The following is a 17,656-nucleotide window of genomic DNA, read 5'->3' on the forward strand; positions in this document are numbered from 1 at the left end:
AATGTGCAGGTGGGAAGGCATACCCCTCCAGTATGGACTAAAAGGTTCCCTTATGTAATCTACTAGAATACAGTGGAATTCCATTCTCATCTTCAAAAGACAGTCTTGACAATCACAATGTGATCTAATATAAATACTGCACATATTTCTGTTATGCTTACATACTGGTAACAAGGGAAAGAAAATTCCATACCTGAGGACCAGTCACCTGAAAGGTATCTTCAGCATGAATACAAGTAATTTCCAAAGGTTCTGTACCCGAAACATGTCTCAACAACCGACAAGACTGCAAGTAAAAACATACATTCTTCAGTAAATGAAACATCCAGCTTTAGAAAAAAAAGGTCTATACTGTTCAGCTGTGATGTAGGAATGGAAATAAAACAAATTATTTTGCCGTGGGAGGTTTTTTATCTTTTTTGCTTCTTTCCGATGTCCAAGGCATGACAAATACAATATCATAATTTTCTGCATGTCTTTAGCTTCTTGTAACATTTCGACTTCTGTCCAAATTAAAAGGATGTTTCAGGTAAACTATCATACCAATTTGATAATTCCTCAAAACACTACTTCAGTTAACCAATATTTGCATCTAAGCCACACAACAAAACTGAAGAAAGTATTCACAGTATTAAATGGTAAAAGACTTAACATTTAAGCTGTTGCTGGGAAGACTTTCTTTCCCTGCGCATCATTACTGAATTCAATTACAGGCAAACTGTCAAAGAAACATGTCATTTTGTTGGTTAAAAAAAAAAAAAAACTGGACAAAAGAAAAATATACAAGTCTGGAAAGTATTGTCTTATGTTTAGGAGCAGCGTTACATTTCACTTTAAGTTTACTTGCTCTCCGCAACATACAATTCTAATATATCTCGTTTTACGTTATCTGTCAGAATGAAATGGAACTTACAGCACTATCTACCAAAAAACATGAACACTAAAATACAACTATTTTTTGTCATCACTCAAAAAGAACAAAAGAATAAAAATGCTATTAAACGTTCTGAAACATTAATATGGCTTCAAAAGCATATACATTAAAGTGCATGAGCAGTCAAAACTTTGTTTCTTAGTTTTGTGTAAAATGGTAGGAGCCTTTTCAGGCTGTTACGGTTATCTGGGGCTCCACTACGAACATGACTGACACAAACAACCACCACATTTTCATGATAAGCAGTACAATACTATTGGAAAACAAAACAAACAAACACATTAGATTAAAAAAAATACTATATTTTAAGAAACAAGTCCAGGCAAGAAGTGAAACCAGCGAATGAGCTACAAATGCAGAATTTGTAGCAGGGTAAAAGGCAGAAAGCGCATTTACCTAAATTTAGGTTTTTGGTAATCCGCAAAGGCCAGAGACCACACCTCATTGGATTTCTGGGTTCCTGAAACCAGCACTGTGTAACTTCCTCTTTCCTGCCTTTCTTTATCATTAAGCACAGACTTCCAAGGTAGGTTTGAATATGATTGGTGACCATGACAAACCTATGACTTTTACAACTGGCTTTCTGCATGTGATAGACGGCAAGGAGCCGGTAGAGGACAAGTCCGGGATTAGGCAGTGAGCGAATCAACTCACCCACAGGGTGAATAAAAACCGATTGGTGCAGCAGAGACCAGTCGAATCTTGATCTGTGTATAGCCCTCTCTGTTCAACAGAAGGTGATCGTTAGAGCACCTTCTGTCTAACAGACCCACTGGAAAACCTTTGATCAGTGGCTTGCATCCAAACAGCTACAGCACTGATCAATGTATTCTGACAGTGGAGAGTCCTGCTGTCAAAATACAATGTCCCAGCAGGGTGGGGTGGGAATGATTCCTGCACTCACCTCGCTTGTGTGGCCGCAGGAATCTGTTGGCTCATTTTTGTTTTCGTTCAGCCAGCAAGCTGAAAAAAAGTTGTGTACCCAGCTTTAGTTAAACAGAACAGGCTTCAGGAAAGCTAATCATTCATTGTTTCTTTAAGGCCTCTTACACTTACGCCAACATGTCGGGAGAGCCATTATTGGAGGTACTGTGAGTCTGAGCAAGGAGGGGGAATTGACAAACTAAAAGCAACCCCAGAGCCAGAATTGGAGGTCATCCACTATAGAGGAGACACCAGAGGGCACCATATTGGTATTGGTCCCCATTAATTGTCCTACAAGCACAGTAGAGACTTTTTCCTAGAAGGCTGAGGAGTTCAACTCATCTGGTGAGTGTGGATCTTTAACCACTTTCAGACCGGACCAATTTGCTGGTCAAAGACCAGACCACTTTTTGCGATTCGGCACTGCGTCGCTTTAACTGACAATTGCGTGGTCGTGCGACGTGGCTCCCAAACAAAATTGACGTCCTTTTTTTCCCACAAATAGAGCTTTCTTTTGGTGGTATTTGATCACCCCTGCGGTTTTTATTTTTTGCGCTATAAACAAAAATAGAGCGACAATTTTGAAAAAAACGCATTATTTTTTACTTTTTGTTATAATAAATATCCCCCAAAAATATATAAAAAAACATTTTTTTCCCTCAATTTAGGCCGATACGTATTCTTCTACATATTTTTGGTAAAAAAATCGCAATAAGCGATTATTGATTGGTTTGCGCAAAAGTTATAGCGTTTACAAAATAGGGATAGTTTTATAGCATTTTTATTAATAATTTTTTATTATTTTTTTTTTTACTAGTAATGGCGGCGATGTGCGATTTTTATTGTGACTGCGACATTGTCGGGGACCCATCGGACATTTGTGACACATTTTTGGGACCATTGTCATTTATACAGTAATCACTGCTATATAAATGCAGTGATTCCTGTGTAAATGACACTGGCAGTGAAAGGATTAACCTGTGGGTGGCAGTGTAGGGGTTAAGTGTTCCTAGGGGTGTGTTACTAACTGTGGGGGGGTTGGGCTTTCATTTAGTGTACACTGATCTCTGCTCCAATCACATGGAGCAGAGATCAGCGTCACTAGTTGCTAGGCAGAATGGGAAAATGTTGTTTATACAGCATTTCCTCCATTCGGCCGCTCCGTGAGACGATCGCGGGGATGCCCGCGGTGATCGAGTCCGCGGGTCCCGCGACCGGACTCACGGGGGTCCCGACCAGCGCGGGAGCGCGCCGCCGCCGGCGCGCTCCCGATGGCACGGCGGCAACGAATATTGGACGTACATGTACGCCAATATGCCTGCCCGTGCCATTCTGTCGACGTACATCGTCGTGCGCTGGTCGGGAAGTGGTTAAACTACCCCCGGGAGGTGGATGCATTGACACCTAGGGGACACTGAGCACTACAGCACCCTTTGCACAAGCAAAGACTCTGTTCAGCACAATTATCACTATATGCACTTTAAAGGGGTTGTAAACCCTTGCGGTTTTCACCTCAATGTATTCTATCAGCCATTAAGAGAAGCAGGCGCTGTCCACACTCTATTTTAACACAGCCATTAATGTCTAAACTGCTGGCAATAAAAGAGAGTAGACCTCTAAGTGAAAATGTCCAAATTGGGCCCAAAATATCAATATTTTGTGTGGCCACTATTATTTTCCAGCACTGCCTTAACCCTCTTGGGCATGAAGTTTACCAGAGCTTCACAGGTTGCCACTGGAGTGCTCTTCTATTGCTCCATGACAACATCACAGGGCTGGTGGATGTTAGAGACTTTTCGCTCCTCCACCTTCCATTTGAGGATGTCACACAGATGATCAAAATGGTTTAGATTTGGAGACATGCTTGGCCAGTCCATCACCCATACCCTCAACTTCTTTAGCAAGGCAGTGGTCATCCTGGAGGTGTGTTTGGGGTAGAGGTGCACTGAAATTTCGGCCGCTGAAGATTATCGCCCAAGAACTGTTTTTGCATTCGGCCGAATTAAAAAAAACAGCAAGCTGCATATGATGGGCACTGGTGAGGCTGCTGGGCACTGGCAAACTGCATATGATGGGCACTGGTGGGGCTACTGGGCACTGGCAAGCTGCATATGATGGGCACTGGTGGGGCTGATGGGCACTGGTGGGGCTGATGGGCACTGGCAGGCTGCATATGACAGGCACTGGTGAGGCTGCTGGGCACAGGCAGGCTGCATGTGACTGGCACTGGTGAGGCTACATTGATCTCTTGCATCATGCCCGATAGAGGTGCACCAAATGGAAATTTTTCTAATACTATTAGCAATTAGCAGTGTATTTAAGCTTAAGTAAGATTGCAGACATCTATACAAGAGATGGTTAGAGACTGAATTTTTCTTGACCTTTCTTGAACTAAAGGCGACAATAATGGCCAACAACATATTCATATTCATTTATTCTGATGATATTAATTAAAAAGTGGAATACAATTATCTATAAAAATATAAATATTTTTTAAAAACTGTCATTTTCAGCCTAATGTATCCTTAATTTTCAGTACCAAAAGTTCCATTCGGTGCACCCCTAGTTTGGAGTCATTATGATGCAATACTGCTCTGTGGCCCAGTCTCTGAAGAGAAGGGATGATGCTCCGCTTTAGTATGTAACAGTACATATTGGAATTCATGGTTCCCTCAATGAACTGTAGCTCCCCAATGCCAGCAGCACTCATGCAGCCCCAGACCATGACACTCCCATCACCATGCTTGACTGTAGGCAGGACACACTTGTCTTTGTACTCCTCATCTGGTAGCTGCCACACATGCTTAACACCATCTGAACCAAATAAGTTTATCTTGGTCTCATCAGACCACAGGACATGGTTACAGTAATCCAAGTCCTCGTCTTCAGAAAACTGTTTGTGGGCTTTCTTGTGCAGAAGAGGCTTCCTTCTAGGATGACAGCCATGCAGACCAATTTGATGCAGTGTGTGGCATATGGTCTGAGCACTGACAGGCTGATCCCCACCCCTTACACCCCTGCAGCAATGCTGGCAGCACTTATATGTCTATTTCCCAAAGACAACCTCAGCATATGACACTGAGCAGATGCACTCAACTTCTTTGGTCGACCATGCCTGCTCTGAGTGGAACCTGTCCTGTTAAACCGCTGTATGGCCATGCTGCAGCTCAGTTTCAGGGTCTTGGCAAATCTTCTTATAGCCTAGGCCAGTAATGGTGAACCTTGGTACCCCAGATGTTTTGGAACTACATTTCCCATGATGCTCTGGCACTTTGCAGTGTAGTGGAGCATCATGGGAAATGTAGTTCCAAAACATCTGGGGTGCCAAGTTTCGCGATCACTGGCCTAGGACATCTTTATATAGAGCAACAATTTTTTCAGATTCTCAGAGTTATTTGCCATATGGTGCCATGTTGAACTTCCAGTGACCAGTATGAGAAACAGAGCGATAACACCAAATTTAAAACACCTGCTCCCCATTCACACCTGAAACCTTTTAACACCAATGAGTCAACACCGGAGAGCGAAAATGGCTTAATGTGCCCAATTTGGACATTTTCACTTAGGCCCCTTTTACACTGGGGAGCTTTGCAGGCGCTATAACGCTAAAAATGGCACCTGCAAAGCGCCCCCTGAAAGAGCCGCTGCAGTCTCTCCAATGTGACAGCCCCGAGGTCTTTCATGCTGGAGTGGTGCACTGGCAGGATGCTAAAAAAAAAGTCCTGCTAGAAGCATCTTTGGAACGGTGAAGGAGCGGTGTATACCCTTTGAAATCAATGGGACACCATAGCTATACCGCCAGCAGCAGCGCTTTGCGGTGGTTTTAACCCTTTCTCGGCCACTAGCGGGGGTAAAAGCACCCCACTTGGGGGCGAAAAGTGCCCCCAAATTGACGGTAAAGCGCCGCTAAAAATAGCGGTGCTTTACCATTGAAGCACCCACTGCCCCAGTGTGAAATATTAGTTATTTTGAGGGGACAGCAAATTTACAATGTTATACAAGCTGTACACTCACTACTTTACATTGTAGCAAAGTGTAATTTCTTTGGTGTTGTCACATGAAAAGATAGAATAAAATATTCACAAAAATGTGAGGGGTGTACTCACTTTTGTGAGATGCTGTACATTACAAGGTCAGAAAAAAAAGAGCAAACAGCGAACATTCTGATTTAGGCCATTGTTTAGTTGGTAACATTAGAAGCTCACTGATTGATTTCTGGTTTCCTGGAAGTATTCTTTTAAATGACAAACCAAAACAGGGGACACATTTTAGGGCTTTAGGTTTTGATACTTTCTTGCCACTCAGCTGCATACAATTTTTGGGTTGCTGAAATTGGGCAGTTAGCCTGTACCCTGAGCTTGCGGGCAAAAGATTTGTCATTATCACCATGAAACTATCTGCTATTTATGCACACTTTTATATCTGTTTATTGAGGCATACACTTAATAATTCATTACCAACCACTGACCCAATCCTAATGCAAGGTACAGAAAGAGTTACATGTACAGCATATTTGAAGAAAGAAGGCTGTAATGTACGATCCAACTTTTGGAAGTAGCAGTAAACACCAGATTGCCTCCTGGAAGCCATACCTAATCTGGCACATAAAACATGGCGTAAATCTGACGGCCTGTTGGGGTTCATCCTAGTGGCAAATATTCCTATATTGCAGAAGAATCTGGATTGTTGCATGAATGTATTAGCTGAATGATAATATTGTTTACCAGTAAACATTCTATATAAGTTAAGATTAATAAAGCAGTTTGCATGGAAACCAGAAACTCACCTCTGCAAGCTGCTCTTTCTGTTCTGACAACTTGCAGGTAAATTCTGCCACAGCTTCCAGATTTCCTTCTCCCCCAGCAATTTTCAAGGCCTTTAGGATCATATGATCTGCATGGTATTTTAATAAGTCTGTAGCAAGTGTTGTAGCTGAACTGTGAAGCTAAATGACATTAGAAAAGTGAATTATAATACAATGCTAGTACAACAGCAGAACACACATTGAATTTGTAACATTGTTATTTGTGATTGTGCTTCTGATGTTTCAGAAGGATGTCCTTTAACCAAGATCAGGCGATTGCAGACTTGGCAAGGCTTACGTATGGCCAAATTAGGTTGAAAATCCAACCAAACACTTTTAAATGACTTGTAAAGACTTAAAAAGTGGGAAAGTATTAGACGTTCTGATGACCATATCTGCTTGGCTTTGCGTCCTTGGAGTATTTGAACCCATAACCTACATTACAGGTCATATAGTATGCTGTGGACCAGGTGCCTTAGGTGAAAGGGTCATGTACACCTCTTGGGTATCATGCAAACTGGTCTTTATAAAACCGCCTACAGATGGGTTTTGCAGCGTTTTTGAAGTATTGTTTTCAGTTTTTTTTGTTTTGTTTTTTTTAGCAAAACTATACTTCTACTAAAAAGGTTATGGCTTAAAAATACTGATAAAATGGTGACTAGCTGCATTTTTCATCAGTTTTAAACATTTATCAGTGTTGGAGCATTTTTACAGCTCAGAAACTTCTTAAACCCCACTAGTTCTGGGGATCATCATCCAGAAAACGGCCCTGACAAAAAACACTGATAACAGCCTATGTGTGCATGGACACATAGAATAACATACTGGGAAACTTACTGGCTGTAAAAAAAAATACCTGAAGCCAAAAACAGCAGCTTTTAAATTTTCTAGTGTGCGAGGCCTTATGACTAGTCCTCCACAATATGCACTTTCATGGGTCGCCCTTCTCCACCCTTTCTTCTGGGCTGCATCATCATAAATTATACAGTATCTATATACACACTGAGTTTAAAGCCTTAGTAAAATTTAAAGTAAATCTATATTATGTCAGCTCAGCCATAAAACCATACACTAATAATGCATAACACCTTCTGACCTATTATCTGTCAGTGAAGGTTGGTGGGGCTTGAACATACCAATGATTGGCATTGCTAGCTGTCCAAATAACCCATTTATACACCAACTGAAGAGACTTCAAATAGTGGTTCACTTGACGCAAATCAGCATTCTGAAGTAAACCTCATACTGCTGTGGAGTTGCCAGATTTTTCAAACTTCTGTGTTAAAAGTCAACTAAATTTGTATGTCACTTAACTTCAGACAGTTTTTTTCTTGCTGTATATGCTCCCCTCACTTTGCCCAGTGATGGATTGTAACAGGATTTCATTGGTATGGGAAGTCAGTGGACATATCCCCAAAAGGGCTATGCACAGCTTTAAGAACCAGTCAAAAATTCTACTCCATTTACACTCTCTCAAATTTCTCCATAAGGTATAGCGACAGATGAATGTTTTAACTTTTCCCTGCTCGGCATTATAAAAATATTCTTGCTTCAGACAAAAAAAGTCAGAGTCCTGTAAATATGCTTAATACATCTATCCTATCAAACATACCAAAGTAACAAACGAAAAACATAATTGCTACAAGGATTAAACCACAGTTGTGTACCATACAACTGTGGTCATTTATATAAAAAGCACCATAACACAAATTCAGTTCAAATTATAAATGGGCCACTTTTTGTAGTAAGCTCACACACCTCCAAATTCTTGATACAACCAGGTTAAATTCATGAAGAGATTACCAAATGAATTTTATAAGATTAGAAGAGTTTCCAGGTGGTTTTAAAAGGCACAGGTACAAGCCTATTACCCTTTGGCAAAAGTTTACACTTGTCTATCCCCTTTAACATACAGTATCTCACAAAAGTGAGTACAACCCTCACATTTTTGTAAATATCTCTTTTCATGTGACAACACTGAAGAAATTACATGTTGCTACAATGTAACGTAGTGAGTGTACAACTCGTATAACAGTGTAAATTTGCTGTCCCCTCAAAATAACCCAACACAGCCATTAATGTCTAAACTGCCGGCAACAAAAGTCAGTACACTAATTGGGCCCAATTAGCCATTTTCCATCCCCGCTGTCATGTGACTTGTTAGTGTTACAAGGTCTCAGGTGTGAATGGGGAGCAGGTGTGTTAAATTTGATGCTATCTCTCTAATACTGGTGACCAGAAGTTCAACATGGCAAAGAATCTGAAAAAAAAGAATTGTTGCTCTACATAAAGATGGCCTAGGCTATAAGAAGATTGCAAAGACCCTGAAAGTGAGCTGCAGCAAGGTGGCCAAACCATACAGCGGTTTAACAGGACAGGTTCCACTCAGAACAGGTCTCACCATGGTCGACCAAAGAAGTTCAGTGCACGTGCTCAGCGCCATATCCAGAGGTTGTCTTTGGGAAATAGACATATGAGTGATGCCAGCATTGCTACAGAGGTTGAAGGGTGGGGTGTCAGCCTGTCAGTGCTCAGACCATATGCCGCACACTACATGAAATTGGTCTGCATGGCTGTCATCCCAGAAGGAAGTCTCTTCTAAAGATGATGCACAAGAAAGCCCGCAAACAGTTTGCTGAAGGCAAGCAGACTAAGGACATGGATTACTGGAACCATGTACTATGGTCTGATGAGACCAAGTAAAATTATTTGGTTCAGATGGTATCAAGCGTGTGCGGCAGCAACCAGGTGAGGCGTACAAAGACAAGTGTGTCTTGCCTACAGTCAAGCACAGTGGTGGGAGTGTCATAGTTTGGGGCTTCATGAATGTCGCCGGGACTGGGGAGTAACAGTTCATTGAGGGAACCATAAATGCCAACATGTACTGTGACATACTGAAGCAGAGCATGATCCCCTCCCTTCGGAAACTGGGCCGCAGAGCAATATTCCAACATGATAATGACCCCACACACTGCCTTGCTAAAGAAGCTGAGGGTAAAGATGATTAACTGGCCAAGCATGTCTCCAGACCTAAACCATATTGAACATCAGTAGGGCATCCTTAGATGGTGGAGGAGTGCAAGGTCTCCAACATCCACCAGCTCCGTGATGTCATCATGGAGGAGTGGAAGAGGACTCCAGTGGCAACCTGGGAAGCTCTGGTTAACTCTGTGCCCGAGAGGGTTAAAGAGGAAGTAAACCCTGATGGGTTTACTTCCTCTTTTGCTCCCCACAAAGGCCTGTATATGAAGAGCATAATGGGCTAGTATGCACTGCATACTAGCCTATTATACGACACTTACCTGCAAACAAAACTCACGCGTTCCCCTAAGCAGGCTGCGTCCATCCTCACCCCCCCCCCCTCTTCCTTCCAGGGCCACGGACTCCGGCTCTGACTGCCCAGAGTCGCATGACGTCACTCCCGCGCATGCGTGTGGCAGCAGTCATGGAACAGCGGTCTGTTTCTTCACAGCGCATGCACTGATGACGACATTGGTGCACTACAAGTAATATATCTCCTACATGGCGCACATTTAGGAGATATTTCCTATAGGTAAGCCTAGAATAAGGCTTACCTATAGGTAAAAGTCAACAAAAAGGTTTTGCAACCACTTAAAGGCAGTGCTGGAAAATAATGGTGACCACACAAAATATTGACACTGAGCCCAATTTGGACATTTTCACTTAGGGGTGTACTCGCTTTTGTTGCCAGCGGTTTAGACATTAATGGCTGTGTGTTGAGTTATTTTGAGGGGACAGTAAATTTACACTGTTATACAAGCTGTACACTTTACATTGTAGCAAAATTTACAAAAATGTGAGTGGTGTACTCACTTTTGTGAGATACTGTACACTATTATTACTGCATCTCAATTTATCTTTAAATGCCCTGGAATCATGGCAAATCCTTGTACAGTACAGACATAAGCATCTACAGTTTGTCACCTTTGGAATTCAATTTGTTTACAAAGTCATCAATTTATTTACAGTGTACAGTATACGCTAGCTACCAGTCAACACAGCCACACACCATTCCACGTTAAAATCCTAACAATACAGCAAGATTCAGATGTATTAAAATAAATAAATAAATAAATAAAAAAAAGGCATTTTACCTGTGTATGCAGTTTCCGTAAGCCACCTAATCATGGTGCCCATTAGAAAAGTAATACCAAAAGGTACCTTAGTATGCTGAACATTCATAATTACATAGTATTCACATGTAAATTGTGTGGAGGTGCGAGTGTGGGGTGTAGACATCTGGACTGACATGGCTTTCTTTTTTTCCCCTTCATCAGTGTGTATAAAACATTAAGAAAAAATCCAAAATGGCCAATTCCTTAGGCTCAAGAGGTCAGGTCAGATCTCCATTCATAGCACCTGCTCGTCTCTACCAACACAATAACAAGTACTTCAGCTAATAGTAATGCCAACCATGTTAAAAGCTCAAATTATATAGCAATCCAACACATTCCAAAATATTTTTATACCTTTTATTAGGCAATGACTAATTACATCATCGCAGCCAAAAATTCTTATACTGACAGGCCCATTCCACAACTTTCTAAATAATTTCAATACCAAACAAAGGTTCAACTCTAAGGCTCGGTTCACACCAGACGCGGCACGACTTGCCGCGCCGCGACTTGACAAGTCGCCCCCGTTCTGTACTACGGAACCGTTCTAGTAGGAGCGACTCGAGTCGCTCCGACTTAGAAAAAAGGTTCCTGTACTACTTTTGCGGCGACCTCGGGCGACTTGCATTGACTTCTATACAGAAGTCATTTTGCAAGTCGCCGCTGAGGTCGCGGCGCGGCAAGTCGTGCCGCGTCTGGTGTGAACCGAGCCTAACCAGCATTATTCTTATGAAAAGCACCACCAATATAATACTTTGGGTTTTGCAACTAGGCTTTTATAAATACTCGTACAAATGACAAGCCCCAGAGAAATGGGCTGATAATTTACATTCACATCTTTTCCTCTCTCACTTCTGCCTTTATATCCAAATAAAGCTGCATAACAATTGTTTCATGCAGAGGAAATAATTTAATCAAGGAACAATTCCTAGTTTAATACAAAATAATCAACTGTGTGTGTGCTTTGTATTGAGAATGAAGAGATCTTTTTCCTGGGTACATGAAACTAGATTTATCTCCTGGGTAGCACATCTAATGAGTGCCATTTGTTTCCAGTTTAGATTTGGCAAAAGAAAAGATGTTTTCAAAAAAGGCAAAACAAAATCTATTCTAGGCGTGCAGCTCTTCCATGCAATAACACATATACAATACAGCCTAAATGATTGGCATTTACTACTTCCTTTGCCATAATTTTATTTAAATGAGTCATAAGTGCCACTATTTTCTACATATCCTGCAGAACCCAATTTCTAGCCTAAACTTTTGTTCCATGTGATGCAGAATACATGTTTTCATGCTTTCCACCAATGCCATCTGCAAACTCCCTGACCATTATTGTATTCTAGCACACAAGCAATGGATATTTCTTGTTTAGTAGTGTGATTTTATAGTATGCTACTGTGCGCTGCGGTATGCTACATTGCATGTGTATAGGAGGTGTATTGGATTAATACATTGGGGTGAATGGCACTGCAATGTGTTAACACACACAACAGGTGTTGCGTTAAAGCATGTTCTCCTGGCCCACAAGGCACTGGAGAAGTGTGAATAGGCCCTTAGACATCCTCGCTCAACATTTTAGAAGCCAAACACTGCAAGGCCATTCACTAATCTACCATAATAGCTAATCTAACATTTATAGGTAAAGTTGATCCAGGGAAAATCTGATGGGGGAATCAGGAAGGAACTTTTTTTTCCCCTGCTGTAGCAAATTGGAGCATGCTCTTCTGTTTTTTTTTGCCTTCCTCTGAATCAACTGTGGGTATAAAATTGGATATATTGGATTGTACAATTTTATTTTATTTTTTTTAAGGTTGAACTGGATGGACTTGTGTCTTTTTTCAACCTATGTAACTATATATAAAAAAAAAAAAAAAAAAAAAAAAAAACACTCCTTCTCCCTTAACCACTTAACAACCGCCCATTGCCGATTAACGGCTTCAGGGCGGTTGTTTAACTCAGAGGCCGTTAATTAACGGCCTCCCAGAATTCTGCTCTCGCGCGCACACGAGAGCATCCGTGACCGCTGGGTCCAGTGGACCCGGCGCATCACGAATCACGGTAAACGGCCGCTCATCGCGGCCGTTTACCACGTGATCGCTCCGTCAAATGACGGAGTGATCACTTGTAAACAAGCCGGCGTCATGTTATGACGCCGGTTCCTCCCTCCCCTCTCTGTACCGATCGGTACAGCGGAGGGGGAAGAGATCGGTGTCAGCAGCGATGTGGGCTGCATCTGCAGTGCCCACATCGCTGCTCACCGAAAATTAACCCCTCAATTCCCTGCAAATACTCTGCATTGCTCTGCAAATTCCCTGCATTGCTCTGCAAACGCTCTGCATTGCCCTGCAACGCTCTGCATTGCCCTGCAACGCTCTGCATTGCCCTGCAACGCTCCGCAACGCCCTGCAACGCTCCGCAACGCCCTGCAACGCTCCGCAACGCCCTGCAATGCTCCGCAACGCCCTGCAACGCTCCGCAACGCCCTGCAACGCTCCGCAACGCCCTGCAACGCTCCGCAACGCTCCGCAACGCCCTGCAACGCTCCGCAACGCCCTGCAACGCCCCGCAACGCCCCGCAACGCCCCGCAACGCCCCGCAACACTCCGCAACGCCCCGCAACACTCCGCAACGCCCCGCAACGCTCCGCAACGCCCCGCAACACTCCGCAACGCCCCGCAACACTCCGCAACGCCCTGCAATACCCTGCAACGCTCTGCAACACCCGCCAATACCCTGCAACACTCTGCAATGCTCTGCAACACTCTGCAATGCTCTGCAACCCCCGCCGATACCCTGCAACACTCTGCAATGCTCTGCAACACCCGCCAATACCCTGCAACACTCTGCAATGCTCTGCAACACCCGCCAATACCCTGCAATGCTCTGCAACGCAGTACTCTGCAACACCATGCTCTGAGATACCCAGCCATAGTCGGTGATACCCTGCAATACCCAGCCATAGACATCTCCCGCCGCCCTCCGCCGCTTCTACCGAATCGCTAATACGATCAAAGCCAGAATCTTTTTTTTTTTTTCAGGCTTCCCAGCTTAGAGGTGAGATGTGGGTCTTATTGACCCCACATATCACTGTAAAGAGGACCTGTCATGCCATATTCCTATTACAAGGGATGTTTACATTCCTTGTAATAGGAATAAAAGTGATCAAAAAAATTATTTTTGGGGAAAAAAATGTCAAACTAAAATAAATAAAGTAAAATGAACAATAAAAAAAAATGTTTTTTTTAAAGCGCCCCTGTCCCCATGTGCTCGCATGCAGAAGCGAACGCATGCGTAAGTCCCGCCCACATATGAAAACGGTGTTCAAACCACACATGTGAGGTATCGCTGCGAACGTTAGAGCAAGAGAAATAATTCTAGCCCTAGACCTCCTCTGTAACTCAAAACATATAACCAGTAAAAAAAAATGTAAATCGTCGCCTATGGGGATTTTTAAGTAGCGACGTTTGCCGCCATTCCACGAGCGTGTGCAATTTTGAAGAGTGACATATTAGGTATCTATTTACTCAGCATAACTTCATCTTTCACATTATGCTAAAATTGGGCTAACTTTACTGTGTTTTTTTTTTTTTAAGCACAAAACAGTTTTTTTTCCAAAAAAAAGCATTTGAAAAATTGCTGCGCAAATACCGTGCGAGATAAAAAGTTGCAAAGACCACCATTGTATTCTCCAGGGTGTTTGCTAAAAAAACATATATAATGTTTTGGAGTTCTATGTAATTTTCTAGCAAATAAATGATGATTTTTACATGTAGGAGAGAAATGTCAGAATTGTCCTGGGTGCTCCAGAACACCGGATGGCGCTCCATGCATGTTGGGCCTCTGTATGTGGCCACGCTGTGTAAAAGTCTCACACATGTGGTATCACCATACTCGGGAGTAATAGCAGAATGTGTTTTGGGGTGTAATTTGTGGTATGCATATGCTGTGTGTGAGAAATAACCTGATAATATGACAATTTTGTGAAAAAAAAAAAAAAAAAGTAAAAAGAATCTTGATTTTGCAAAGAATTGTGGGAAAAAATGACAACTTCAAAAAACTCATCATGCCTCTTACTAAATACCTTGGAATGTCTTCTTTACAAAAAGGGGTCATTTGGGGGGTATTTGTACTTTTCTGGCATGTTAGGGTCTCAAGAATTGAAATAGGCCGTCAGTCCTTCAGGTGTGATCAATTTTCAGATATTGGCACCATAGCTTGTGGACTCTATAACTTTCACAAAGACCAAATAATATCCACCAATTTGTACTTATTTTTACCAAAGATATGTAGTAGTATAAATTTTGGCCAAAATTTATGAAGAAAAAATTACTAATCTGCTAAATTTTCTAACAGAAACAAAGAAAAATTCGTTTTTTTACAGAATTTTCGGTATTTTTTCTTTTATAGCACAAAAAATAAAAAACCCAGCGGTGATTAAATACCACCAAAAGAAAGCTCTATTTGTGTGAAAAAAAGGACAAAAATTTCATATAGGTCCAGTGTTGCATGACTGAGTAATTGTCATTCAAAATGCGAGAGCACCGAAAGCTGAAAATTGGTCTGGTTATTAAGGGTGTTTAAGTGCCCAGTGGTCAAGTGGTTAAAGCATTGGTTAACTCCAAAAAAAAATGGATCCTGCTCCTTTAAAGCATGTTATATAACAGTGCTTGTTCTGTGTCATTTGGCCCCCTGTAACACCTTAAAAACTTGGCCGATCCTGTCAGTTCCACCCCAGCAAACTTACCACAATGCATCATGGTAGCTGAGACCAGAACCATGGTCAGTTTACATGCCTCTGCCATCAGCAGCCTGCTATCTGCTCTCCTCTCCTGTTCCCCCCCCCCCCCCCCCCCGATACTCTCATAACACTAACATGTATACAACATCAGCACTGCCTTCTACTGAAGTGCCCCCCTCTGTGAATGATTTATAAATATAAATGCTGTAAATACCCAATTTCATAGCTGAGATTGAGATCACATGACCAGCCAGCTCTCTCCTCCTCCCTTCCAGACTGACATCAGCAGGAGACTCTTAGCCCTGGCCACTTCATCTCTCAGAGCAGAAAATGAGAAAGCTGGCAGCATTTATTTTTATAAATCACACACACAGAGGGGGATACTACAACAGGAAGCACACTGATGGTGTATGCAGGTTAGAGTGGCTTAACAACCACTTTAAGGTCAGAAACTTGGCCCTGTCCTTACAAACTTTAGTAAACCTTCAGATTATACAAAGTTGTGTTACTGTATAGCAAAGCAACTTGTTAATTTTATGGTAACCTGTCCACCTATCTTTGTATAGTGGCAGAAAATCCATAAAGTGTTTGTAACCTTAAAAAATGTCTGCCAGCCCCTCTTGTATCCAGCCATAATGCACTGTACAAGTGTTTTTTTTCGAAAAACAAGGCCTCAAAATAGTTTTGTAGAGATCTTCAGGCCGATCATGTGACTGCTACTCCAATCCAGGGCTACAGCGGGAGGGGCCAAGATCTCCCTCGGACGTCAGCCCGGAAGTCACGTGAGAGCGCACTGGCCACCCAGCCCCTCCCACTGTAGCTCTGGATCAGAGAACCTACGCAATTTTTTGTGACCGTCATTAAGATATTTAGTATGCTATTTTACAGAGTGTGTTGGTGTTTGTTATATCTACATTTTTATTGCTATAAGTGTTATATAGGCAAACACACTGGCATAAATTAACCCTTTTTTTTGTACTCTAGCTCCCTTGTGGTATACAGTTCCATAACATGATTTCTCACAGGGGCTCTCAAAACACAATAAATTAATCAGCGCAAAAATCGAACACATAGCAGCTGAACACTAAGGGCCAAAATATCAAATCCCTAAAAGTAAATATAGTGCAGTGCATCGACAAAACAATAAAAGAAAAACATATAAAAGTCCATAAGAGAGCACCATCAAGTGTCCATATATGGTGATCCTATAAATAACAGGCAAGGTGAACGTTCAAACCAGTGACAGCCTCCACCGATAGTAAGTACTAACTGCTCACCTCAGGATGAACAGAGGACCTACGTGAAGTCACACGCGTCCTCCGTTCATCCTCGTGGTGATTGATGCTATGCTGTTTATTCTTAGTACTGAGTGACAGTGCATGTTTTAGTAAGTGCAAATTTTTGAACAAATACATTTTATTGCATCATATGGAGAGCACTATTTGTACCACTATTATCATTCTATGTACGAATATGATGGAGTATGTTGGAGCCTATAAACTGGATGCACGAGACCTATGTTATTAGCGTATACACCTGTCTCCAGTGATGCAGATATCGGGCGGACCAGCATATGTACACATATAAAGGGGCTGCTTGTTTGATCTGATTTTTTTCCCAGAGGTCCATGCATTGAGGTGAGCGGTTAGTACTTACTATCGGTGGAGGCTGGCGCTGGTTTGAACATTCACCTTGCTTGTTATTTATAGGATCACCGTATATGGACACTTGATGGTGCTCTCTTATGGCCTTTTGTTAATGCGCTGCACTGTTTTTATTATAGCTATCAAAATGCTACATTACCCCAGGATGTCCTGGGATAGGTCCTGCCTGGCCTGACCAGAACTCAGGGTCACTTTCCTTTAAGCCTGCTTTAACCTACAGATTGTGTCGTGCTCTAGCCCCAGGCACAAGTCAATGCCCAAGATTAATCTCTTACTGGCATGGAATAAAGACACCAAGTTCCTACATAAAAAGGTTTTTAACTGTACTACAGAAAATTCATGAGATGAGATTCAAACAAATGGATGATGGCACATGTTTAACAGTTGGACTTTACATGAAGAGACCCCTGGTCTGCAACATCTGTGCATGTATTCAACATTTTGACATACATT

General features: G+C 42.2%; 1 protein-coding gene across 3 annotated transcripts in view; it reads right to left on the reverse strand.

Annotated features, from left to right (window-relative positions):
• CTNNAL1 (catenin alpha like 1) overlaps nucleotides 1-17,656 on the reverse strand; it is a 417,111-nt gene that overhangs the window by 107,353 nt on the left and 292,102 nt on the right. For all 3 annotated transcript variants that reach the window (XM_077492001.1, XM_077492002.1, XM_077492003.1), the window contains exons 9-10: nucleotides 6,645-6,803; nucleotides 194-286 (exon numbers count right to left, since the gene is read on the reverse strand). In XM_077492001.1, coding sequence (XP_077348127.1) covers nucleotides 194-286; nucleotides 6,645-6,803 — 252 coding nt within the window. The remainder of the gene's footprint in view (nucleotides 1-193; nucleotides 287-6,644; nucleotides 6,804-17,656) is intronic.

This window comes from Lithobates pipiens, unplaced genomic scaffold (genome assembly GCF_037356315.1).
Source record: "Lithobates pipiens isolate NorthernLeopardFrog02 unplaced genomic scaffold, aLitPip1_a1.2 Scaffold_19, whole genome shotgun sequence".
NCBI classification, from domain to species: Eukaryota; Metazoa; Chordata; class Amphibia; order Anura; family Ranidae; genus Lithobates; species Lithobates pipiens.